The following is a 27,032-nucleotide window of genomic DNA, read 5'->3' as shown; positions in this document are numbered from 1 at the left end:
ATTTAAGTTTACAAAGGATTTATTTGTAATATTTTTTTATTTCCAATATTTTTTCCAGTGAATGAGAAGGAGCAATCTCAACATTTGAAGAAATTACATTTTGGATTTTAATTAATTTGAAGGATAATGTTCCTTATTTCTGAAATTTACTACTGTCTAGATTTGTGAACAGGAACAACTAACATTTTTGGAAGAAAGGAATGACATATTGATCAATAGAACTGGCTTATTGAACATGAAAATTTCAAATAATGTGGACCCAAGTGAAGGGAAAGACTAGATTTACAAACCATCTGAGGATTTACTACAGCTGTAACAAAGGTACAGACTTACTGAGGAATTTTGTAAATAAATAATTGTCATTATGGTGGCAAATTCCAACTGTACTGTTCAAGACTCCTTTAAATATACTTTATATGGCTATGTGTTTAGTATGGTATTTGTCCTTGGTTTAATATCAAACTGTGTTGCTATTTACATCTTTACGTGCACACTAAAAATCAGAAATGAAACTACAACGTACATGCTTAATTTAGCAATATCAGATCTCCTTTTTGTGTTTACATTACCATTCAGAATTTACTCTTTTGCATCGAAAGACTGGCCATTTGGAGATGTACTATGCAAGATTTCTGTCACACTGTTTTATACAAACATGTATGGGAGCATTTTGTTTTTAACCAGTATCAGTATTGACCGTTTTTTAGCAATTGTATATCCATTTTGGTCAAAGACAATCAGAACAAAAAGAAATGCAAAGATCATCTGCATTATAATTTGGATAATTGTGACAACAGGAAGCATACCAGCAAGTTTCTTTCAATCCACCAATGCTCGTGTTAGTACTGAAGGATGGAAACACAATACATGTTTTGAACACTTCTCTGAAAAAACTTGGAAAACCTACCTTTCAAGAATTATTATTTTCATTGAAACAGTAGGCTTTTTTATTCCTCTCATACTGAATGTGACATGCTCTGCAATAGTTATAAGGACATTAAATAAGCCAATTACACTGACCAGGAATAAATTAAGTAGAAAAAAAGTTCTACGAATGATACTTGTTCACTTACTGATCTTCTGTTTCTGTTTTGTTCCTTATAACATCACCCTAATATTTTATGCCCTGATGAGAACTCAAGCATGGGTTAATTGTTCAATTGTTACTGCTGTTAGAGTTATGTATCCAATCACTCTGTGTATTGCTATTTCAAACTGTTGTTTTGACCCTATAGTATATTATTTTATTTCAGCCAGTATTCAAAATTCAATAAAAATAAAAACTTCATCAACTAGAAGACAGAGATTTTCTGAAACTCAAGTTTCTGATACTCAAGTTCGATCCCAAGCATTAAAAGCAAGAGTACTGGACATTGAATCTACTATATAAATGGTGTTGACAGTGTTAGAAAATAGAATGTTCAAGAATGTTCTTATTTTTTCTTCAAATATAGTTAAATTGAATTTAAAAGTTGTGAATTTTAAACACTATTTTTAATCTGTAAGCTGTTGTTTTATGAAATTTATATTCTCAAATTAGAAAAATATTTCATCTATGTGGATTTAAAAGAAAATATTTTTATTATTCAATATCTTAGGAAAAGGAGGTGTTATAATAAAGTGCTAATAGTTTTCCTTATTATCCAATTAAATTGTTGTCTTTCTTATGTTACCAATTTCAATATTAACATCATTGACAATTTAACATTTTATTCAAAGGTAATTTACTATTGAAAAGACTGTGGAACTGTATAATAAATTCTATCATGTAAAAGTGAAGAGAAATAGTTTATGGTGATTGTTTATGAACCTTGGTAAAATCTTGTTTATTTGAATTATGAAGTATTAAACATAACCTTCAACTATCACATGGAATTAACAAGTTCTAAGTGATATATTATTATCTGAAAAGTTTTGGTGACAGTTGAAAAAACTCCTACTGTGAATGAAAAAATATTTGCATAGCCTTTGGACAGAATATTATGAGATTTTCAGATACATTTTTGGGATGTTAGTTAATTGCAGCAAAAAAACTGGAATTATATTGTACCTTAGGAGTGGGATCCTCAACCTCTGGGCCATGGCTCACTACTGTGCCGTGGCTTATTCATAATTTGGCCATGTGAGTGGCTGGCCAGAGCGTGCAAGCACGCAAATCAATTTGTGTGAGTGATGGGCTGGCCAGAAATGCCTGCTGCCCTGCCACTCACACAACCGGAGCTGCACATGCATATGCTACCCTGCCACTCATGCTATCCAGTTCCCCTCTCCCCCCCCCAACCAGGCCGCCAAACCACAAAGGTTGGGGACTACCGCATAAGAAAGACACATAAGCATCTTTCACATAAGCATCTTTCTAAGTAGATAACTTATTATATTTTTAATTGTTTTAGCTAGTAATAATAGAGAACAATTAATGCACTAAGTTCACAATATAAGATACTGTCCATTTACTTTTAGCTTAAAATATGAACCTAGCTATACAGGTAGTTCTCAATTTATGACCACAATTGACTCCAAAATTTTTGTTGCTAAGTTAAATGAGTTTTGTTAAGTGAGTTTTGCCCCATTTTATGACCTTTCTTGCCACAGTTATTAAGTGAATCACTGCAATTGTTAAGTCAGTAACACAGTTGAAAAATGAATCTGGCTTCCCTATCAACTTTGCTTGCCAGAGTGTTGCAAAACACTGCAACCATCAAATACGTTCCAGTTGCCACGTGTCTGAATTTTGATTATGTGATGAATGAGAATGCCGCAAAGGTCTTAAGTGTAAAAAAACAGTCATAAGTAACTTTTTCCAGTGCTGTTGCAACTTTAAATTGTCACTAAATGAATGGTTATAAGTTGAGGACTACCTGTAGTGATATAGCTATACAATTTATTTTGATTTATAAACTTCACAACTTAGGGTTTTTTGAGTACCGGGCTAATTGTGGCTTATTGAGCAATCCATAGTTTTAAAAAATGAAATAAGTGAGTAAACTATCGTGAGATTCCAATATTTTTTTCTTCTGGTCTATACTTTACACATTTATTCCCTTTAATTTTACTGTTTAGTTTGATTAGTCTTTAAAAGATAGCTGAGAGCTCAGATAGATTTTTATATATTGTGCTGGAGGTAACATATCCTGTAAATTGCACAATTTCATTTGGAAACTACTATCGAGCAGCCATTAATTGCTCGGCAACTTTTACCAGAAAAATAAACTACTTCACCTTAAATTACTGTAAAGACCAATAATCAGTTGGTTTTATATTCTAAGCGATTTTAAAGGCTCAGTGTCTTAAAGAAAATTTTACAATAATCAAATCATAATCAAATTAATATTTGTATAGTAATGGTATGAAAAAAAACTGCATCAGTAATACTGGCAAGTAAAATTGGCCAATAATTCTCAACTGGAGAAAGGCACTTCTGGTTACAATCAATATCAAAACATAGTAAATTACAAATATATTAATAATCTTTATTCAAAAGCAAAATGTGCAAGAAATCATCTTCACTATAAAGCTATGACTAAGGCTGAGTAAAGCATTCAAAAGAGATGTTTCCAACATGTAGAAACACATGACTCTTTAATTAAATAAAGCAACAATTTTATTTACAAGGTCCACACAATTCTTCTGGAAGCTACACCCAGTTGTCTCTGCATGTATGTGCATGCAAAGTCACTTCTCATTTAGGAGCAACCAGAGCATTCAACCTTAAGAGCTGGCCTCCAGCAATCTGCCATTTTAATTCCACATAACCCTCTGGGGCTCACAGGAACCAACATATTTCTTAGAAAATAAATATAACATGTGGCAATGAGCCAGACTTTTCTCTGAAATATTTGTAATTGCGTGGTTATGGAACGGGTTAGAGTAATTATAACAAACTACCAAAGGAAAACTTTGGGTTGGACAATGCTACAACTATGTTGTAGAAGTCACAATGTGTGTTTGTTTATATAAACATTAAGGTAGCTTCTGTAAGCAACTTTAATCATTCCTTGTTCTTTGTATTTTACTAATTATTTCTTTGGAGACTTTAGGATTCTGAATATGATTTCTTTCCTGCGCATGTCATTTTTTTCCCTATGATTCAATTCACCAGAAACTCGGAACTTCTCCAGTTCATCATGCTGGTTGGGAAATTCTGGGAATTGGAAGTCCACATATTTTAAAATTGCCAACTTTGAGAAACACTGACTTAAAGCAAGTATTAATTTGTCTCTGCTAATAAGTATTATTGCAAATTCTGAAGAGTATCTTGTAAATAATGTTCCAAAATATGCAATTTAAATTCATTCATTCATGGGGTTTTTAATCTGTTATTCTAAAAAACTATTTTTTTCCTCTGTATGCAATAGCAGACATTGAAATATTTAACATACCTAAAGATAATTTCTATCTAACTTTCTGTATGTCCATGTCCATTTAATATATAAAATTATTTCATGCATATACACACACAAGCACACAGATTTATCAGAAACTAATTTCCTACGTTCTATTTTTTTAAGTCAGTTTTCTAGTAACTTCGCATCCTATTATCTGTATTCAGAGGTTTTTTAAAAATATTTTTTTTTATTTTTAATTTAAAACAAACATAACATCCTTCTTTACATGCTGTTGAAAGTGTATCAGTTGGTTATAAAAAGAATTTCGTGCATCTCTTCCACAGTCAACAAACATAATTCATATTAACTCAAGCATTTTAACTCAAATATTTATACATGTCACCATCATATCTCCATTTTCATTTGACTATAATTGTTTAAGCGTCCTTCATCATAAAATATACCAAAATATAATACATAACCACATACTTGGCCTTTCAATTACTATTTCTAAAATCCACTAACACTAAATCCTTATATCCTATTCTAGCTAAACATCCATAATATTTAATAACAAAATTTTCTAATCCTCCTTTCCAAATCACTGTTTAAAATTTACATCCAGTTTCCTTATGTTATACCCATATATATATACGTTGTTATTCTTATCCCTCCTTTATTTGAGGAGCGATAAGAATATTTTTTTTATTTTTTTATTAACCTTTATATATAATCCAAAGGGATTTCTAATCTTCCTTACATGGGTACCATTCAATATTCATATCCAATTATACCATAACACTACACATTGTATACATTAGTAACATTATCAATTATTTATTTAAACTATATCTATTGTCAATAAATTTCACTAAGTTTAACTAGTTTTAAATTATATTCTTCCATCTATCAACTTGTATCTTTCCAATAGCAAAACAGTCTCATAGCTTCTGCCATTTGTGGTGCCAGTCCGCTAATCATCTCCTTGATCAACTTTGTATGGATTCCTCTTAGCAACTCCTTGCTTATAAGATCTTAGAGTCCATTTTTTGTTATGGCAGCTTTGATTAGAGTTAAAATAATGTTTGATCATCAGGACTATCTGAATGCATTTGGATCAAACACTTTCAGAAGTAATTCAACACAGTATAAAACTTGTAAACTGAAAAATTATAATACTGTTTTTAGCATAAAATAAGTCTTTGAAACAGTAGACCAACAGTCTCCAACATTTCTGGTTTTGTGTACCAGTGTAGGTGGAGGAAAGAGGATGGTTCTGTGCAAGTGGCGGGCGAACACAGGCAGCTCCATTTGTGCAAGCAGCAGGCATGTATGCCCACAGCTCACACAAATGGAGCTGCATGTGCATGCTCATCCACCATGGTCACACACCACTTTCACAGCCTGGCTCTGAACAGGATGCGGCCCAGGGGTTGGGGACCCCTGCAGTAGACCACTATGGAAAGAGTAAGGTTTTATTTAATATTTGTTTGTTTGTTGATTTAATCTTATTTACTTCTTAGGATCCAAGACTTCCAAAGCTAATGCAAAATGCTGAATTTACCTTCTTAATCATTTTGGTCCCCTTCCAGATAAAACAGTTAACTTTTGACTGCTTTAGTGCTTAACTAGAAAGTGAAAAACTCATGTTTTGTCCTTCATTTAATGATGATGGTCTATGACAAAAATGAAGATTTATTGATTTATTTCTTCCTTTAGTTTACAGGTAGTCCTCACCTTACAACAGTTCATTTAATGACAGTTCGGTTACAATGGTGCTGAAAAAAGTGACATGATCATTTATCACAGTTATAATCCTTGAGCATCCCTCTGATCATGTGATCAAAATTCAGATGCCTGGCAACTGGTTCATACTTATAACTATTGCAGTGTGGCAGGGTCATGTGATCACCTTTTCCAACCTTCTGACAAGCAAAGTCAATGCGGAAGCCAGATTCACTTAACAACCGAGTTACTAACTAAACAACTGCAACGATTCACTTAATAACTGTGGCAGGAAAGGTCATAAAATGGGGCAAAATTCACTTAACAAATGTTTCACTTAACAAACATTTTGGGTTCAATCATGGTTGCAAGTTGAGGACTACCTGTACTACTGAAAAAATAGAAAAACCAATGTTCGTTGCCCTTTTATTATTAGATAAGCAGAGATATTCTATGTATAAAGGTAGCTGGAGTTGACCACAATTTTCATTTTTCAATATTATTTAAATGACCGAATACCGATTTCTACAATTTTCAAAACAATATATTAAAATTAAAGAACAAAGCTTACATTTGATTTCTTTAGTCATGGTCTTTGAAATCTAATGAAGGTATTTTCCCCCCCTTTACATTCTTTTTTAATTCAAATTATGTGTAACTGTCTGATAGAGAGTGGAGGAAGTATGTTGCCATAGGTAAGATGTCCCAAAGAAGACCAATACTGAACTGACAAGAAACCCCTGAGACAAATACTTTTGTCCTGCTTAAGTTGCTATCTTTTTTTAGTAATTCATTCCCAATTCACTCTTAAGAACCCAAGAACTAATCTGTTTCCAAACACTGTAGAGAAGCAAAACTATTATAAAGAAATAGAAAATGCCTTGGAATGTAGGTCTTCAAACTAGTCTTCACAATTTAAAAAAGTATGTGTGTTCTACTGAGGAAATAGATATCACTTTAACTCCTACTTCACTTGGATTATATGTTTATAAAATTGTCCTAATGTAAATTCAGAGTTTACCCAATAAACTATACAATCAAAATAATTTTATGGAACATAGACATACATTGTTATTATATGTTTAGGAAACAACTTACTGATTGCCATGCAAGCGATTCCATAATTTTGTGTTCACAGCATTCTAGGTGTTTTATCATCTCTCTGGTCAAGCTTGGTTCTGCTTTAATGAAGCTTTCAACAATCATGTATAATTCAAAGGCTTTCAAATCCAGGATGTTGATGATCCATGGAAAAGACAAGTCTGTTTCTATGTTCATGCTCTGTGAAGCATTTCTTGAAGCTTAGGAGAACACAACTGATTAATGTAGAGCAACAAAGTCATGTACAAAATTAGTTACGCTGAATTATTACAAGACTTTATATTTAAAATAACATTTTAAAGATGGTAGATCCCCTATCACCGAAAATGCTTTGGGAAAAGAAGTTTGTCCCAGAAATGACTGATTGATAATGCTTCTAGTTAATTTGAACTTACTGCCATATGTAGCCATGACTAGCTCAAGAGCACAAGCCAACAGAGAGATGTGGAAGACATCATTATTCAAAAGTTTGCTGTAAAAGAAAATAACATACCTCATTAACTTTTTATCATATAAACATTCTAAAACAGTTTTACAAAGTAGAGATAGCTAAATAATATTTTAGCAAACATACCTGAAATTATGAACTGACAGACGTTTTTCTTCCTGTAACAGATAGAGATATATATATAACTAAAAAATTAGCATAGCATTTTATAAAGCTAACACATAGAGTATTATAAAAAAATATACTGAAAACATACCGACTTTAATAAGGATTCCATCACACGATAGTATAACCTTACTCCAATTTTGTACCTCTGAAATAGCAAATAAAGTATTATTTTACAAGTGAAACATAATAGCAATAGCACTCAGACTTATATACCGCTTTACAGTGCTTTATTACAGCTCTCTCTAAGCAGTTTGTAAGCATATTGCCCCCAACAATCTAGGTCCGTGATGGCGAACCTATGGCACAGGTGGCACGTGGAGCCATTTCTGAGGGCATGCGAGGCGTTGCTCTATCAGCTCCAGCACGCATGCACATGCTGTCCAGCTGATTTTTGGCTTTGATTTTTGGCTGTTTTTCACCCTCCAGAGGCTTCCCTGTAGCCTCCGGAGGGAAAAAACGGCCCAACATGCAACCCTGAAGTTTGGGAATAGACTTCCAGTTTGCGCATTGGGCTGTTTTTTGCCCTACGGAGACTTCAGGGAAGCCTCCGGACACAGAAAAATGGCCCAACGGGCAACCTAGAAGTCCGTTCCCAAACTTCTAGTTTGTATGTTGGACCATTTTTTGCTCTCCCAGGCTCCTAGAAAGCCTCTGGAGCTTGGGGAGGGCAAAATGTACCCGGCCCACCGGGAGTCGGAAAACAGGTTGTTTTCACCCTCCCCAGGCTTCTAGAAAGCTGTGCACACATGCAAGGGGCAGCGGGGAATGTCACATGCACATGCACAGGGGGCACGGTGCGGTGGGCATTAAATTATGGGGACATGCGAGAATGAGCAATAGCACGCGCACATGTGCTTTTGGCACCTGACGCAAAAAAGGTTCGCCATCACTGATATAGGTCCTCATTTTACTCACCTTGGAAAGATGGAAGGCTGAGTCAACCTTGAGCCTGGTGAGATTTGAACTGCCAAATTGCAGGCAGCCTGCAGGCAGCAGAAGTAGCCTGCAGTACTGCACTCTAACCACTGCACCACCGTAGTTCATAGTTATGAATACAAATTATTTAATCTTTTGCCAATTTTTGTGGGCCATTTAATTATACAGTACTACTTAAGAATCTACTACAAAAATTTAAAAAACAGAATTCAATGCCTATACAAAAAAAGCATACACAATATCATGACATTTATAACATATTTTATCTTATGAGCCAAAAAATATTTCGGTGTATAACATACTTTTGGAAATACATCACATGGAATTTTAACCTTTTGTTTAAGTAAAGTGCTAAATTTACTCTTATCCCTTTCTTTTTTATACTGCGCCAAATAATAAAAAATACATGCCTCATAGTTGCATGATATCCCTTCATGGGAATGTACCCAAAGCCATTGAAGAAATTATGTATTTAAAACATTAATCTTAGTGATATTTTGCAAAGTCTATGTTAATTAATTTGAGAATTAGTTAGAGACTCTTAAATAAATAAAATTTGACAACCAGCACCTTAAATTCCACCTGAAAACATACCAATGCAGCCCACATAGTAATGTTTCATGTGCTGTATATCTAGCACAATTTACTACTTGCTCAGCTGCATTCTGCACCAATTGTAGTTTCTGATTGCTCGTTAGGGGCAGCTCCACATACAGCACATTGCAGTTATCTAAATAAGAGGTTACAAGGGCATGGGGAACAGTAAGCAGGGCCTCCCAGTTCAGGAATGGGCACTGCTAGTACACCTCCCAAAGATATACAAAAGCTCTTCTAGGCATGGTCACCACCAGCAGGAAGTGTGAGTCTAGGATGACCTTATGCATATTACACACTGGGTCTATCTGGAGCTACCCATCCAGAATTAAAAATGGAATAATCTTGTCTCCAGAGGACACAAATACCACAGCTACCTAATCTTGCTAGAATTGAGTTGAAGCCCATCTAATCCCCATCTGCCTCCAGACACTGGAATGGGACATCCATAGCATCGGTCAAGGGGCCTTGGTAGATATATAAAACTGGGTGTCAATTCATATTGTTATCTCACAAATACTACTTTGTCTGTTATGATCTTCAGTTTATGTCAGAAACACTTCAACATCCATAGGTTTCTCAGGTTTTTTCATGCTAGAAATATTTTAGTACTTAAAATCATAGGCCTGACTAGCTATCTGAGCAATTTCTGTGATTTGATAAGTCTTTAGACAGTTTATTAATTATTTCAGACATACTAAACATTATTTTACAGAACAATTTCTCTTGTTTAAAATCTTTAATTAAATGCTTGATGTTACATTACTCTTTATAGTGCTAAAACAGCCAAAGCTGTAGGCCTCATCTCGGACTCATTTTCTTTTCCACTTGAATAATGGCAATAGTTGGGTTTTTTTGTCTCTTTCAAGTTTGTTTCAATCTCCTTGTTCTGAAACACCTCTTCTAGACATTTTGCATTTCTTAATTGCTTTAGAAGAGAATTTAGTGAAGATGATCAACCAATAATAACTGATAGCCACCCAGTCACTTTATTGGTGAGATGGATGGCATATAAATGTAATAAATAAATAAAAATAAATATCAGGCTGAGGGCAAGTAAGGCATTCAGCAGGCCATCTTCAGCAGTGCTCCAATTCTAATTATTGTAGCACCTCAAATGCCATTCATTCCAATACATTTATAGGTAACATTGGTTTTTATTTCATTTTTATATTGTACTAACAAATATGTTTCCTTTGAGTTCTAGATTACACAATGTTTTGATAATAGAACTGATATTAAAAACTAAGCTGTTAAAATCAGCTTGCTTTACAGCATCTTATTTGCAGCAAATAATAAGCAAATATTTTTGTTCCACAAATATATAAAGGGTGTGAATTAATAAGAATTATGATAACACTTATATGATTAGAAATACTTTAAACTCAATGATTTCCCCAACTCAATGCATTCCCCAGTTCAGAATTTATTTAACACTTAAGAAAAAAATAGATTTTGTTTTGAATTACTGAAGAACCCTACCTGAGATCCAATTTCAGCACAGCCTTGTCCAACTGCTTCAGCAAATTTGTTCTTGAAGATAATACCCATATTTTCTATTCTTTTCACTATTGATTCATGAGGATTAACTGTGCAGTTCTGTAATATTTGGAAGGAAATCTTTAGATACCACCATCAAAGCTGACGCCAGCCAGAGCACAGAACAACTCAAAATAGTAGCGCAAGATCGGAAAATGTGGTGAGACCTGGCCCATAGAATCGTGAAGAGTCAGACACAACTGAATAGGTAACATCATCAACATCTTTAGATACACAATATTATAGAATAATATAGAAAAACAAAATATCTTCAACTATAGGACGAGCTCTAGAAATAATACATTATTTAATCACTGCTTCATTTTTTTAGCAACAGGATAGGATTGTTTTAATCAGAACAAACATGTAATGACAATACAATAGCAGAGCTGGAAGGGACCTTAGAGGTCTTCTAGTCCAACCCCCTGCCTGGGCAGGAAACCGTATACTGTTCCAGACAAATGGCTATCCAACATCTTCTTAAAGACTTCCAGTGTTGGGGCAGTCACAACTTCTGGAGGCAAGCTGTTCCACCAATTAATTGTTCTAACTGTCAGGAAATTTCTCCTCAGTTCTAAGTTGCTTCTCTCCTTGATTAGTTTCCACCCATTGCTTCTTGTTCTACCCACAAGTGCCTTGGAGAATAGTTTGACTCCCTCTTCTTTGTGGAACACTGCTATCATGTCTCCTCTAGTCCTTCTTTTCATTAAACTATACATACCCAGTTCCTGCAACCGTTCTTCATATGTTTTAGTCTCTAGTCCCCTAATCATCTTTGTTGCTCTTCTCTGCACTCTTTCTAGAGTCTCCACATCTTTTCTACATAATGGCGACAAAAACTGAATGCAGTATTCCAAGTGTGGCCTTACCAAGGCATTATAAAGTGGTATTAACACTTCACATGATCTTGATTCCATCCCTCTGATCAGTGCTGGATTTTCCTATAGGCTAACTAGGCTTCAGCCTAGGGCCTCAAGATCAAGAGGGGCCTACATTCAAATTGTTAGCAAAATTAAAATTACACTATTCTAAAAACAGTGAACACTAAAACACTGAACCGAAAATAAGGAGAAATTCTATGCATATGACTAATAAACAAACATAAAAATGTATTGGTTAAGATCATTCCAGCACCGCAGCAGTTGGGGAGCCCGCCCACGTTCCCGGCACCAGCAGTTGGGCAAGAGGCGCGGCCGCTCCCAGTAGCCGCCCCGTCGACGTGGAGGCAGAGCCCACCAGCGGCCAGGCAGGTGAGGGCGAGGGGGCTGAGCCAGGCAGCTGAGTGCAGCAGGAGAGGCGGCTGGCCTCGCTGCCTTTGCCGCAGAGCAGAGCTGCCCTCCGTCGGGAGGCCAGCTATATATATTAATATATTTTGATATATATTACAGTAATGATGTATTTTATTGTCTCTCATGTAATTTACAAACTTAAAAATGGGAGGTGAAAGGGCCTCATAAGTGGAATAGCCTAGGGCCTCTTTTCATCTAAATCCGGCCCTGCCTCTGATTATGTAGCCTAGAACTGTGTTGGCTTTTTTGGCAGCTGCTGCACACTGCTGGGTCATATTTAAATGGTTGTCCACTAGGACTCCAAGATCCCTCTCACAGTTACTACTATTGAGCAAGGTACCACCTATACTGTACCTGTGCATTTCATTTTTCTTGCCTAAATGTAGAACCTTACTCTTTTTATCATTGAATTTCATTTTATTAGATAGTGCCCAATGTTCAAGTTTGTCAAGATCCTTCTGTATCTTGAGCCTATCTTCTGGAGTGTTGGCTATTCCTGCCAACTTGGTGTCATCTGCAAATTTGATGAGTTCCCCATTTATTAAATAAATAATTAAATTATTATGTTTAAGAAATCAATTCAGGAGACTAACATAAGAAAGAGCCTTTGAATTAATTTAAAATTTAAACTCACAGATGTATTATTGCAATAAAAGAACCAATTTTGCAACGTGAGTTCTTTTTATCAAAGTAGTACGATTACTATGAACATTAGTCAGTAGATAGCAATGATTCCTACTCTGATAACCTCTTATTTATATATTATATTAACCTGCCTTTGAACATAGTTCAAAATATGGAAGTAATCTTACTATTTAGGATCTGCTATTATGAACATGTTACAAGAAACTTTCAGAGTTGTTTTTGTTACAGGGATGAATATTATAGACCTATTTAGGATACAATATGACAAGGATGCTTGCTATATAAAACAATGCCTCTCATATTAATACCTGCTTTTCCACTGGTTGGCAAAATATTTATTAATTTTGTTTGCCGCCCATCTCACTATGAAGTGACTCTGGGCAACTTGCAACATGGTTCCCCAATCCCGGACACTGCCCATTACTGGACCGCTGCATGTTCAGAACCAGGCCATGGAAGCAGCAGGTGAGTGCAGGCTCCCCTGCCCCTTCTGCGGAACCATCCCCTCTTCCCCTCCCCACGTTGGTCTGCAAAGCTGACCCCACGTTGGTCTGCAAAGCAGAGCCAAGGTGGCGCAGTGGTTAAAAGCAGCACTGCAGGCTACTGCTAGATCAGCAGGTCAGCGGTTCAAATCTCACCGGCTCAGGGTTGACTCAGCCTTCCATCCTTCCGAGGTGGGTAAAATGAGGACCCAGATTGTTGGGGGCAATATGCTGACTCTCTGTAAACCGCTTAGAGAGGCCTGAAAGGCCTATGAAGCGGTATATAAGTCTACTGCTATTGCTATTGCTATTGCTATATTGCTATAAAGCTGGAAAGGTTGAGATTTTAGGATTTTGTGCAATGATTGAAAAAGGAGAAAAAACAAAGTTTAGCCCATAAGCCCAAAAGGTCTGCTTATATTTACTTTAAGTTCAAGAAAGGTCCTTGAATGTGCTCCAATTTGAAGTACAGGCATTTTCTGTGGTCATTGCAAAAGGCATTTTCTGTGTCAGCGCATTATTTATTATTTATTTATTAGACTTATATACCGCTTCATAGGGCTTTCAGCCCTCTCTAAGCGGTTTACAAATTTTTTAGCAAATTGAGTCAACAACTTGCCCCCACAGTCCGGGTCCTCATTTCACCCACCTCGGAAGGATGGAAGGATGAGTCGACCTTGAGCCGGTGAGATTAGAACCGCTGAACTGCAGATCATAGTCAGCTAAAGTGGCCTGCAGTTCTGCACCCTAACCACTGCGCCACCTCGGCTTTCCCATGTATGAGATGTTGCCCAGACTAGGACCAAATTGTTGTCATATCCACACTACTTTCAAAATCCTGGGTTAGTATGATGTATAAAACTCAGCCAATGCCCCATGGCTAATAACAGAGCAGGGAGATTGAGGTTGCTTGAGATAGTAATTATTCTCTGCTGAGAAAATTTATTCAGAGCAACAAGTAAAATAAATAAATTCATGCTGTAGGGGAGTAATCATAATTACACAAATATCAATTTACAGAAACTGACTTGTCCTTTCCTCCTGTGTCACTGAGCTCTAAAAAGGTCCTTTGGAACATCCATATGTTTTAGAGAAGTTGTTGGTGAGAGTTGTATATGAGGAAATCCTTTCTGCCAATGTTAACCATAGTGGATAGATACCATTGAATTTCACCCAATGATTCAAAAAATAATATCAATTTTCTTCTTAATTAGCACTTTTGTTATAACATTGTGTTTTATTCCTGACAGAAGTAATGCCCATCCTGCAAAAATCTTCCTTTTACCAAAATTTATGGCTTATCAGAGAATAAAGAATTAAATCCTGACAAAATAATATACTCTAAAACAGCGCTACCCACCCTTTCCAGCTTGGCAGCATGGGGTAGGTGAGTGGCAGGCGCACACACAGCTCCACATGTGACAGCGGACGGAGCTCATGCACACACTTGCAGATAGATAGATAGATAGATAGATAGATAGATAGATAGATAGATAGATAGATAGATAGATAGATAGATAGATAGATAGAGCGATCCTAACAACTTAAGATACAGCCTGGTTTTCCTGTAATGTTAAGCCATAATTTGGAATGTGCTTATAATTAGAAGGCTTGTTTTAATAGTTGTCTTACTATGTCTTAACCTGAATCCAGCTATTTATGATGTGTTTTATATTTCATAAAAGCAATTACAAGACAAAATAATTCCCAATATATTCCACTCCATTTAGTTAAACAACAGTATTTTTGCATGCCCAAACCATACCTGAGCAAAAGCAAACATGGGGATTTATTAAATGTTGTTACTATCCTAACAAAAAATAATTGCAGAAATTAAACAACCAATTTTAGAATTGAAGAAAAAGAACTTACATATTCTTCATAAAAACACACAATGGTGTAAAAAAATTTCTAACTTATTGCACAAATTGGTAAGCCAACAAACCTGACCAACAGCAGTATACACTGCCAACCTCTTCACATGTCTACTTTTAACCAAACTGAATCTTATTGAAACTAACCATATCATACCTGAAGCAATTATTATTTTCAGCCAGAAACAAAACAAAATCTGATACAAACTATGAAGAAGTCATAAGTATAGTTAAATTGTTGCTACTTACATTAAAATAGAAGAGAAGGTTGTCTGAAGGGGTATCACTTGCAGAGTTCAATATTATCATCAACTGCTGAATAGTATTCATTGCAGCTCTAAAGTGAATGAAGAACACTTAGTATTTTCTGAAACACAACAGCATTTAAATAAAGATATTCCTCAGAAATATATATTTTTAATATAACATTATAGTTGTTTTTTATAATTGTAGTATTAACATCCTCTGAAGCATTTTAAATTACCCATATTATGAAGAAATTATTTGTAGAGGCAGTGAAGTTGTACGACAATTTCAATCATAGATTTGCTAAATCGATGTAAGTCATACAATGTTTGAAAGCATTCTGCTATATACTGAGAAAACTGCTAATATTAAAATATTGGACCTCTAAAACAGGCTATGCTTACTGTCGCATTTTTCTTTTGAAACTACAAATGTAAATGTATGCAATATTTTAATAAGACCAAAATATATATGAAACTTGACACTTATTTTTTTCAGCTTAAATATGTGACTTACAATTCAGAAATAATTAAATTGAATCATTAAAATAATTCAATATTAATACAATTTAAATGATTCTTACCGAACAGGGGTTTGTGGAAGTACAATAGGAGAATCTTCAATTTGGTTTTTTGTAGGAGTTCTCTCTAACTGCAAACTTAATATAAGAAAAACGTCTCTACACATACGTGTCATGTAGACATATAAAAGCTTCTTATGTTAAACCAAGCTAAAATCTCTGGTCACATTTTTCCCCCCATCACTTGTGACAGAGTTCTTGTTAATGATAACATTCAAAGAAAGATAGTTACATACTCCTAGCTGAGTTCTGATAATAGTAGTCCCCAAGTGTCCTTGTTCTGTGAGATTTCTTATTTCATTCTTTTCACTCAATTTTTTTCAAGATGTATTCGATATTCATCTAGTATTTATTCATTCTCATTTCCTTTAGCAAATGTCCCAGACTTTGGCTTGACTGACTCTTGTAATTCAAAATCATATCTACTTATTGATATTATAACTTGGAAGGATCAAATATCCATTTTAGCCCAAGCTTCTACAAAAGCAGCAGCAGCATTGCCAAAGCTGAATAGGAATTAATAAAAGAGAGCATACTATCTATAACCAAATTGGACTCTATTCTATTGTCAATAAGATTATACATCTGGATATTCATTCTAATCTTTCATTCTTAAATTATGTGCCTGTGAGACACTGCCTGTGAGGCAGCTGAAGCTAATCCTCAGATTATCTAATGAATGAATAGATATTACTGGAACATGGACTATGCAAAAAAGAAAATATATTACCATTCTTCATTTTCATATTTCAAAGTCTCATCTTTCTCTAGAAATAATCTAGCATCAATATCCTTGTTTTTCAAATACATTTCTTCATATTTGGTTGACAAATCTTCAACCTTAAGTTGAAAGAAAAATAGATTCATACTGAAAATGTACTATTCATCTATGATACATTTATATGTAATTTATACATTTTTTAGAAAATGTTGTTTATACTCTATTTATTTACTCCATTTTTTAATAAAAGTTATCATCTAATGCAGTGGTTTTTACACTGTGGGAAATTATTACTAAAGGAATAATATGGGTATATTCTGGGGGTAATTGAGTGATTTATATTTTTTTGTTTTTGAGTCCAGGATCCTATTTTGGAAACCTATCAGAAAAGGGGTAATTGGGTAAAACAATTTAAGAACCACATGACATGTGACATTCAAATACCTCTACATTAAGAAAAAAGTATTAATAAACTGGTAAGTAGCATTTCACTATTAGAAAAGTCTATCAAGGGACAAATTTCTAATGATCAAAATCAAATCAAGAATTCATAATGGCAAACTGATTTTCAAATTCATTTAGGTTTACCTCCTGAAGTCTTCTGAAAGTTGTAATGCCCATTGAATTCAGAAATGGAATAAAGCTAGTAAAGTAAACATTTTTCACCTAAAATTATAAAAGAGCATCAGTGTCATTTTTCATACTTAAAATGGTATTAAAATGTATGTGGTTTATTACTATAATTTAGTAGCATGAAGCTACATCTGAGACTTATTATCTAGAATTACATTTAGTTTAGCATGAATTCCTATAAAACATATGGTTTAGGACATACATTTGCATGAACTGTTCTAAGCAGATTGATCAGCATCCTAAGTTTTGACCATAAAAAGAGACTAATCATCATCTTTTTCTGCAATACCTTCTGTTATTTTACCACCTGAAAACTAAATTCACTGCATGTCTCAGGATTAGCTTTACTGATTCTATTACAAAGAAATGACAGCAAAGAACAAAGAGGAGAAGGAAGATGTGTTTGACATGTTTGCTGACTTGAGTTATTTGTTAAAAAAAATAGAAGTGGGATGTAAATAAATATATAACTAAACTTAAAAATCATGGAATTTGAAAAAAATGTATAATTAAGATATAGGCTGCAGAAATTTCCCCAAAAAGTTGAATATTCACAACCTTCATGAAGTTAACTATTCATTAAAATATAAACAACAGGGCGGAAACATGTCAGCTTAAAAATCCAGAAATGAACACACTTTTTATTATGTGGACCCTAGCAATTTCCAGGATCTTAATGGGATATGAGAAGAAACTTTCCAAGACAGCCTTCAGCATACTGTGCTTAATTTCCATTCATATTCCATAGCTGATAAAATATAAAGTCAATTATAATTATCGTCTTCAATTAATTTCAATTTAGCTAGTGAAATCCTAAGAGATTTATTTTTTATTTAGGATTAGCATTTGGGTGCTTGTTAATACATAAATTAATCATGGAACACTATTAGTTTAGATGACATTACATAAAAGACAAAACATTCTACAAGTACTCCTTGACTTATAACAAATGAGACCAGAATTTTGAATGTGAAACAATGTAATTGTAAAACTATTCATCAAGTCATTGGATCCAACTTTAAGACCATTTTTACCATAAAAAAAAATAGGAGGGAGGATTGGAGAGGGTGCACAAGGATGTGGGAAGATATAAGAAGCATAGGTTAGGAAAAGTACACAAGAGGTGGGCCAGGGTGTATGCAGAAGACACCATGTAAACTGGGAAGTGTACATGGATGTGTGGTGTAGGTGAGGGAGGATGCACAAGTGGCTGATTAGCATGAGCCCAGAAAAACTAGGGAAAGCTGTGTGGGTGGGTGTTAGGGAAAGAACCACCAATTGAAGAACAACCAGATTGTGAGTGTTCTGGGACAGCTGGACCAGGCATAGCACCCATTCATTCAGTGCTGCTCTCACTTGGAATGGTCACCAACCAAATGGTTGTAGGACTATTTGTTTGTTTCTTTTTTCATTTTTTTGTATTTCTTTCAATAAAACTTGGTAAGATAAATTAAAAATATTTTGCATTAAAAATACAAAATTATAAAAATTCTACTCTCACCTCATCCAAATTACAATCATACTCTTTACAGAGCTCTTCAATAACCTTGATGTCTGTATCAATTTTTGATGTTCTTGCACTTTTATTCTGACCTTGTCTACTTGTTCCAGACGATACTGCAATTATAGATTCTATGGGGGGGAAAGCCAATGATTTGCTTATTGTAAAGGATTACTTCAAAGCAATAAACAAAATTTAAAAAGTGTTTTTAAGTATACAAAAAGGATTTGTTTACTAGATCAGAAATTGTCAGGCACGAACAGATAGATCCACACATGTTTAAGCCCTCCTCCTTGCCAGGCCCAGTACTTCCCAAAAGAACTATTACATGTGAGACAGTGGGGTATATAGATTATATTATACAGAGTTTTGGCCACACACCAAGAACATCTAGTACATTTTCAACCACAGGAGCCTAATGAATGGGCTGGTTGCTCTTAGCTTAGCCTTCATTATAGGATTGTTGCTGTGGGAAAAATGCAAAAAGGGAGTATACCATCTTAAGCTCTTGAAGGAAAGTAAGTATAAAACCAGTAGTGGTGTGTCGGCCTAGGTTGTAGAACCAATAGTGACCGCTGGCTGACCACGCCCCCGAACAGGTCCGCCTGCCTCGCCTTCGCCATGTGCATCCACTGCCTCCTCCTGCCTACACACAGGTAAGCACTGCAACAGGGATGGTGGCAGGGTGGCAGCAGAAGAAGAGGGCGGCAGCAGGAGAAGGCAGTGGTGGCGGTGGCAGCGGCAGGCAGTGCCCCCGTCCTCATCCCAGCCACGGTGGCAGCAGTGGTGGCAGGGCGCCCCGAAATTCCCAGGGAGTTTTCCCACACAACTTTGGCCAGAATACAGTGAGCAGCAACCCCAAAAGCCGGCAGGGTCCCCAGCGCCGCAGGGCAATCGGCGCCGCCTCTACCAAAGGTTGCCTGCCCCTCAGGTGTAGCACTCACACCGGCTGCCTGTAATCTGCAGTTTACTCATGAGCACCATGCTCACAAATAAACGTGCTCATGAGTAAACTGCAGATTAGAGGCAGCCGGCAGATCCTGGCTTGCTCGCTCGGCTCTCGCCTCCCAGAGCTTGCAGGCAGCGAACGAAACCACCACCACCTGGCTCCACGCATCAAGCAGGCCAAGCAGCAACAGGAAGAGCACGGACTTCAGAAGGAAGTGGCTGCCAGCGATGCCCTCAGGTAAAGATGTGATCAGGGAGGCTCGATCCCATTTAGGAGACTCAGTTTATTCGTGAGCACCATTAGCCTTTCTCCCTGCCTCTCTTGGCAATGTTGCTCACGAATAAACTGCAACTAGATCTCCCATGTGTTGCACCTCTCCCTCCCAGCCTCTGCCCATGCCTCTGCACCGCAGCTGGGACAGGGTCAGCCTGGAAAGCTGAGCACCTGAAAACGGCATAGAGGCGCAGGCGAAGGCTGGGAGGGGATGCAACATGTGGGACAAGATCCGGCCATCCCTGCGGCCCTGCTCAGCACACCAGCAGGAGCAGGGTGCTGTGGCTGCAACTGCGGGGAAGGCCTGTCAGGGGTGACAAGGGGTGCTCCTCCTGCGGCTGTCAAAGCAGCTGTCCGAGCAAGCTGCTCCCTGCCTCCCCAGGCCAGGCACGCAGCTCACGCCAGACCAAAGCTGAAGCCGCCACCCACTCCATTTGTCCGCCTGGCACCAGTCACGGCTGAAAGCTGAAAGCCGAAAAGTTCTCCTTTTTAAAAGCCTCCAGTGATGGAGCATTAGGATCCAACCTGCACTTTAATCAACCAACCGGGCAGGCTCTGAGGTTCCAAGGCTGCAGACGCCTGGGGAGTAGGGGAAAACACTGACCAACTGCCTCCTCCCAAAGCACCCTCAGAAATGTTTAAGCTTGTCTGGAGAGGCTTTCTTTTTAAAGAAAACCCTGAAAAAGCCACAACATCCAGACATGCCAGTCCCTGGTAAGATTCACATCTTGTGGCCCAGCCCGCCCCATCTTCTGCCCCACCTGCCACCCCCAAATTGCACCCCACTGCAAGTGTCTCTCCGCCGTTGTGAACAGGGAAAAACCTTGCACAGTAAAGAACAACTTCTCGTGAGTGTGAGGCAAACTTCACACAACGGCTGAGAGATGCTTGCAGTGGGGCGCAATTTTGCAGTAGCAGGTGGGGCAGGGGATGGGGCAGGGCACGCCGCAAAATGCACATCCTACAAGAGACTGGAAACTCCGGATCGTGCGGTTTTGGGTTTTCCCCAAAAATCCCGCCTCTCCAGACCTTGCACAGTAAAGAAAAACTTCTCAGAGTGCCTTGCACTCACGAGAAGTTGTTCTTTACTGTGCAACAGCCGGGAGTTGTTCCAAGGTTGCAGGCTCCAAGGCTGCAGGTGCCTGAGGAGGGTGGGGGGACCCTGCCCGACTTCCCTCCCAAAGCAAATTTTCAAGCTTGTCTGGAGAGGCTTTTTTTTTTTAACAAAACCCCAAAAAAGCCGCAAGGTCAAGGCTGCCAATCTCTGGTAGGATGTGCATTTCGCGGCCTGCCCTGCCCCATCCTCTGCCCCAACTGCTACCCCCAAGTTGCACCCCACTGTGAACGTCTCTCAGCCATTGTGTGCAGAGAAAAATCTTGCACAGTAAAGAAAAACTTCCAAGAGTGCAAGAAGTTAATTGCCTCACACTCACAAGTTTTTCTTTACTGTGCAAGGTTTTTTCCTCCACACAACGGCTGAGAGACGCAACAGAGTTGCCAGACTCTGGTAAGATGTGCATCTCGCAGTGGGGCGTAATTTGGGAGTGGCAGGTGGGGCTGGGCGGGGCCACTAAAGAAGGGGAAACAGGGGCAGGAGTAAATAGGTAAAAATTTCAAAAAATTTCCTACCTTTTCCTGTGGCCATAACTTGGTGGGGGGAGGTCGTGTGACTGAGTGGGCATGGACGTGAGTGATGTCAAGTTGGTCATACCCACTCAGTCACATGCATGCCCACCTAGCCATGCCCACTGAACCAGTAGTGAAAATTTTTGAAAACCACTGAGTTAAATGTATTGTTAAATATAAAGATTTAAAAGCTGTCCAGAGTAGCTTCAAAACAAGATGGGCGGCAAATAAATTTAATAAATAATCAAATAATTTAATGTTAATCAGGTATTGCTTGATTAACAGCCACAACTGAGCCCAAAATTTATGTTGCTAAGTGAGACAGTTAAGTTTTGCGCCATTTTACAACCTTTCTTTGTTGTAAATACGAATAAATATGAACCATTGCCAAGCATCCCAATTTTGTTCACATGACAATGGGGATGCTGCAATGGTCTTAAGTGTGAAAAGCGTTCATAAGTCACTTTTTTCAGTGCCGTTGTAACTTCAAACAGTCACTAAGCGAATGATTGTTAATCGAGGATTATCTGTAAATAAAAATAAATGTTTTCATATATTAACAAGTGAGGTATTTGTGGCCTTCTGAATATTGACTTTTGAATTACCATAGCTGTATCTCCAATACTTTAATATTATGATGCAGTAGCGACTTCAGACCAATACTATAATCTTTGATTGGCAATCCCTATATAAATCAAAACATGATATTCCAGCATTTTTAAGACTAGTTTACAAAATACAAGTATATCTTCCATTCTGTAATGTGAATATAAAACATTTGTTTCAGTTTTAGTTCTGGAAAAAATAAATATAGGAATGTGTATTCGCTTTACATTTGGTAATGTCTTTCCAGTTGTTTTTCCAGTTTTTATAATCACCATTAGAATTATAAAGAGCTGTAAAAGAAATGAACAAATAACTTTTTGTCCAGCATGAGAAAAATATTATTCTAAGCCAGTTGCATAGGCTAAAATAAAATAATTCACATACAATAATTCATTAATTTTCAGAATTTTCCCAAGCATGATTCAAATTTAAACATTTCTATTTGCACCTGCTCATTTAGATCATTATATGAAAAAGTGTTATATTGCAATTAGATAGGCAAAGAATGTCAAAACCTGGGAATAGAATTAAAAGACTCAGCCTAAAATTTCTATGTAGCCACAAGCAGACTAAGTCAGCACCCTTAAATTCAGATCATCTTATCTTACTCCCAGAAGATGCTGTTAGATGAGAATATTCCTGTGCATCGACATGAGTAGCAATAAATCAGTTTAATTAGACTATGTATGGATCTGATCTTTTGTACCTGACACAAATGAGTTAGAAGTAGAAGAAAGTGATAGTTGAAATGAAAATACAGCTATGAAATGTATAAGGCAAGATACCATCTTTTGAATTGTTATAATTATTTTAATATAGACATTATTATTATATTGTTAATGAAACATATTAAATCCTTACTATAAGGTTCTTTAAGTAGTGCAGGGGGTAATTGTCTGGTACAATAATCAAAAACACACAGCAGAAGCTGGAAAGAGATAACCAAATCATCTTCCATCTGCAGTATTTTTCCTGAAATATTAAATAAAAATATTTGTGCTGAGTATAAATCTTTAGAAATCAAGACTTTTTCTTTTAAAATGTTCATCAAAGCCATTATAAAATAATTATTTGCTCCTTTTCTCCTGTACCCCTAGTTCAGAGGAAGCTGTAAAATTCATAAAATGTTAGTAATAGTTTGGTCTAATGCAGTGGTTCCCAAACTTGGCAACTTTAAGACTTTAAGCTCTGCTGGCTGGAGAATTCTGGGAATTGAAGTCCATAAGTCTTAAAGTTGCCAAGTTTGGGAACCACTGGTCTAATGCAAGGGTCTGCAAAATTAAACATTCAGAGAGCCATTTGGACCCATTTCCCACAGAAAACACCAGGAGCCATAAAACCTGGGTAGGCATGGCCAATTTGACATCACTCACTCCCACCTATGTAAAATGAAGGTCGGTCTCAGTCTCTCCGTATCCCATCGGCCAGCCAATGTCGGCTGGCAACTACAAGGAGGAGGGCCTTCTCAGCAGTAGCCCCGACCCTTTGGAACGAGCTCCCCGTGGAGATTCGTACCCTCTCCACCGTCCAAGCCTTCCGCACAGCCTTGAAGAACTGGCTCGCCCGTCAGGCCTGGGGATAAGGATTGCTACCCCGCCCGAATGATGTATGCATGTTGTTTACTATTTTATTATATGTTGTTGTCTCAATGTTGTATTCCCCCCTCCCTGGTTTTTCTGTGAGCCGCCCTGAGTCCCCTCAGGGAAAAGGGCGGCCTACAAATGCAAATAAAACCTCTAAAACCTCTAAAACCTCTTTCTCTTCCTCTCTTTTCCTCTCTCTTTCCCACCCTCTCTCACTGTCTCTCTCTCTCTCTCTCTTCCTTTTTCTTTCTCTCTCTCTCTTTCTTTCTCTTTCCCTCTCTCCCCTCCCACACGTGGCTCCAGAGCCAAAGGCTGCTGACACCCAGCCTAGGGGTTAATGCTAGAAAATAGTAGACCCTAAGTTCTAATTCCATCTTAGCTATGAAAGCCAACTGGGTGACCTTGGGCCAGTCACTCTTTCTCAGCCCAACTCACTTCACAGGGTTATTGTGGGGAAAACAGGAGGATGGTGTGCTGGATATGTTTGCGGCTTTATTTGTAAAAATAATATATGGGATAGAAATAAATAAAAAATAAGTAGAGGAATATGGAATTTCAGCTGGTACAAATATTAAATATATTCCTCTTTCTTTTGCTCAGATAAATTGATAAGATAAACTTTACTCAGTCATACCAGAATAACTATGCCATTATAATGCATTTTTAAAATGTTGGATTGGAATAGAGAAACTGAAGTTCAAGTTCCACTATGAATGACACATGGTAAGTCATTTTCTTGTTGCCACACATTTTTATTATAGAAATTATATGAGGAGAGACTATCACAATCCTTTGAGATATCAGAATAAAAATAAGTTTTAAATATTCTATAATATACCACTCAATAATATTAACGTTTACTTGTTTTTATTGCCTTGAAACAATATAAAACCAAAAAGTCCCCCAAATACTTCATAAATCAAACCATTATTTCAATTATAAACACAATTTGAAATGAAGTAAATTGCATGTAATAATAAATATGATTTAAACATACTTACCTTTTGCCAAAAGAAACATGATCCAGCAGTTTTTTATAAATAAGCAAGAACTTATTTCAGCACAAGTTCTACAAATAAAACAGTAAGTTTACACATTTGACCTTTTAAAACTGTTAGGAATATAATCTAATGGTTGGGTTGGCAATATACAAATCATGTAACAATCCTATACCTGTTTCTTTAAATCGTACTGTAAATGTGATTGGTTGCTCTTTTCCTCAATCAGCCATAAGAGGGAGCCAGAATAACTGTTTGTTAGATGCTGGCTGATCTGAGTGTTTTGGAAGCTGGCTGTTAGAAAGTGCTGTGAGCTATTGTAAGTTTTGCAACTGCTAGCAAACTTTGAGTACCGGACTGTTTGTATGACTATGTTATTTGGATTATCCCTTAACTGAAAGACATTGATGACTGACTGTCTTATCCGTGTATGACTTGGACTGTTTGATGTACTCTGATACCTCTATTTCCACGAAAGTAAAAGCTTATTTAAACTGCAGTGTCTCTGTATGCTGGTTTGTGTGTTCTCCAACACAACTCTCACAACGCTTCTCTGAACATACTCGCTTTCCCAACAGGGAGCTTACATAACAAAAACAATTGCAAATATAGTTGCATAGACCTTTTCAGTCAAATAAAATCGTTAAATAGGAACATTTTGTTTACATTTTTAGGAAAAATGTTAACATAACACTACAGCAATGAAAGTAAAACAACATGATTGCATAAGGAAAGATGGAATGTTTATTTTTGCAATTGAAAAATAATAACTTTATATATATATTTAATTTGCATTATTATCATTACTATCAGTATATGTGTTATTCTTCTGTGTGTTGCTTGGGGAATCCAAGCATGGGTTAACTTTGTCCATTAGCCTTGAGACTGAGTTATGCAAATTGCTGGCCACGCCTCCTCTGACTGGACTGGTTCAGTTTTTTAACTCTGTCCAGCCTAAAGAGATGCAAAATTATTCTCTCTGGGTTACTAGACAAATTCATCATCATTATTATTATTCAGTTTGGATTCCCTTCACCAGCTTGAGCTCGGCGGCCCTTTCGTGGCCCCAACAACCGGTCTTTTCCTAGGTACCGGTGACTCACTAGAGGGTGGCCCTATTGGCGGACGCTTAACCACCTTCGTCCACCAATGGGAAACCATAACCTCAGACACCTGGGCTCTTCAGACCGTGAGGCTGGGCCTCACTCTGGAGTTCCTGGCCATTCCCCCGAGACATTTCATCAAATGCCCAGTGCCCAGGTGCCAGGTAAAGTGGTGCCTGATGGAAATCCAGCATCTCATTTCCATCAGAGCAATAGAACAGGTGCCAAGGGGGCAGGAGGGTCTAGGTTTCTATTACATACCCTTCCTAGTCCCCAAAACCTCGGGAGGATGGCGGGCCATCCTAGATTTGAAACGGCTCAATTTCTATCTAAAGTACCAAAAATTCAAAATGCAATCACTCAAGAGTATTCTGGCGAGCATTCGCCAAGGCGATCTTCTCACCTCCATCGACATCAAGGAGGCATACTTACACATGCCAATACATCCAGCCCATCGAAGGTTTCTGCGCTTCCACTTCGCGGGGCGTCATTTCCAGTACTGCGCCTTACCATTTGGCCTATCATTGGCCCAGCAGACCTTCACCAAACTGCTAGCAGTGATCGCAGCCTCACTGAGGTCAGTTCCCGTAAGAGTCAATTATGTAGACGACATCTTAGTCTTATCATCTTCCCAGGCCCAGGCTTGTCACAACCTACAGCTGACGATCGACACCCTGCAGGATCATGGATTTGTACTGAACTTTCCAAAGAGCCACCTGCACCCGACCACGTCTCTTCTGCATCTCAGGACGGTCATCAATTCGGAGACTTGAGACAGTAGAGTCTGCGGTCCCTTGTGAGTCAAGTGTTCAATCAGAGGTTACCTTCCCTCACAGTATTGTCCCAACTTCTAGGGAAGATGATATCTTGCGTAGATGTTGTTCCTTGGGCAAGGTTCCACGCACAACCACTGCAGTGGTATCTCCTCCCATTCCAAAGGGCTCACACCAGTCACTCTCAAGCCAGGATTCACTTACCGACCAAAGTGTCACTGTCGCGCCGTTGGTGGATGTCATCCCGCATCTTCAAGGGATGCCTCTTCAAGGAACTGGAGCGGATTGTAGTTACAACGGATGCGAGCCAATTC

At 37.4% G+C, this 27,032-nt stretch overlaps 2 protein-coding genes across 4 annotated transcripts in view; one reads left to right on the top strand and one right to left on the bottom strand.

Annotated features, from left to right (window-relative positions):
• Window positions 1-27,032, bottom strand: part of LOC106543703 (retinoblastoma-associated protein) — a 66,673-nt gene that overhangs the window by 20,322 nt on the left and 19,319 nt on the right. For 2 of the 3 annotated variants that reach the window (XM_087716688.1, XM_087716690.1), the window contains exons 6-17: window positions 24,846-24,913; window positions 23,123-23,233; window positions 18,808-18,938; window positions 17,262-17,339; window positions 16,683-16,792; window positions 15,956-16,030; window positions 15,376-15,463; window positions 10,780-10,896; window positions 7,856-7,912; window positions 7,726-7,757; window positions 7,547-7,623; window positions 7,149-7,351 (exon numbers count right to left, since the gene is read on the bottom strand). In XM_087716688.1, coding sequence (XP_087572814.1) covers window positions 7,149-7,351; window positions 7,547-7,623; window positions 7,726-7,757; window positions 7,856-7,912; window positions 10,780-10,896; window positions 15,376-15,463; window positions 15,956-16,030; window positions 16,683-16,792; window positions 17,262-17,339; window positions 18,808-18,938; window positions 23,123-23,233; window positions 24,846-24,913 — 1,147 coding nt within the window. Of the gene's footprint in view, window positions 1-7,148; window positions 7,352-7,546; window positions 7,624-7,725; window positions 7,758-7,855; window positions 7,913-10,779; window positions 10,897-15,375; window positions 15,464-15,955; window positions 16,031-16,682; window positions 16,793-17,261; window positions 17,340-18,807; window positions 18,939-23,122; window positions 23,234-24,845; window positions 24,914-27,032 lie in introns of those variants that run through there. The other variant, XM_087716691.1, reaches the window with a different exon arrangement.
• LOC148045602 (lysophosphatidic acid receptor 6-like) lies at window positions 303-1,583 on the top strand. The gene has a single exon (XM_087716697.1). The coding sequence runs from the start codon at window positions 365-367 to the stop codon at window positions 1,388-1,390; it is 1,026 nt and encodes a 341-aa protein (XP_087572823.1). The 5' UTR covers window positions 303-364; the 3' UTR covers window positions 1,391-1,583.

This window comes from Thamnophis sirtalis, unplaced genomic scaffold, assembly GCF_051295495.1.
Source record: "Thamnophis sirtalis isolate CommonGarterSnake01/CBP01778 unplaced genomic scaffold, rThaSir2_p1.2 scaffold_5, whole genome shotgun sequence".
NCBI lineage: Eukaryota > Metazoa > Chordata > Lepidosauria > Squamata > Natricidae > Thamnophis > Thamnophis sirtalis.
This window is presented reverse-complemented; position numbering and strand designations above follow the sequence as displayed.

Bases quoted from the DNA above. Each gene is read 5' to 3' on its own strand.
- LOC148045602 (XM_087716697.1), top strand. From the start codon at position 365: ATGGTGGCAAATTCCAACTGTACTGTTCAAGACTCCTTTAAATATACT.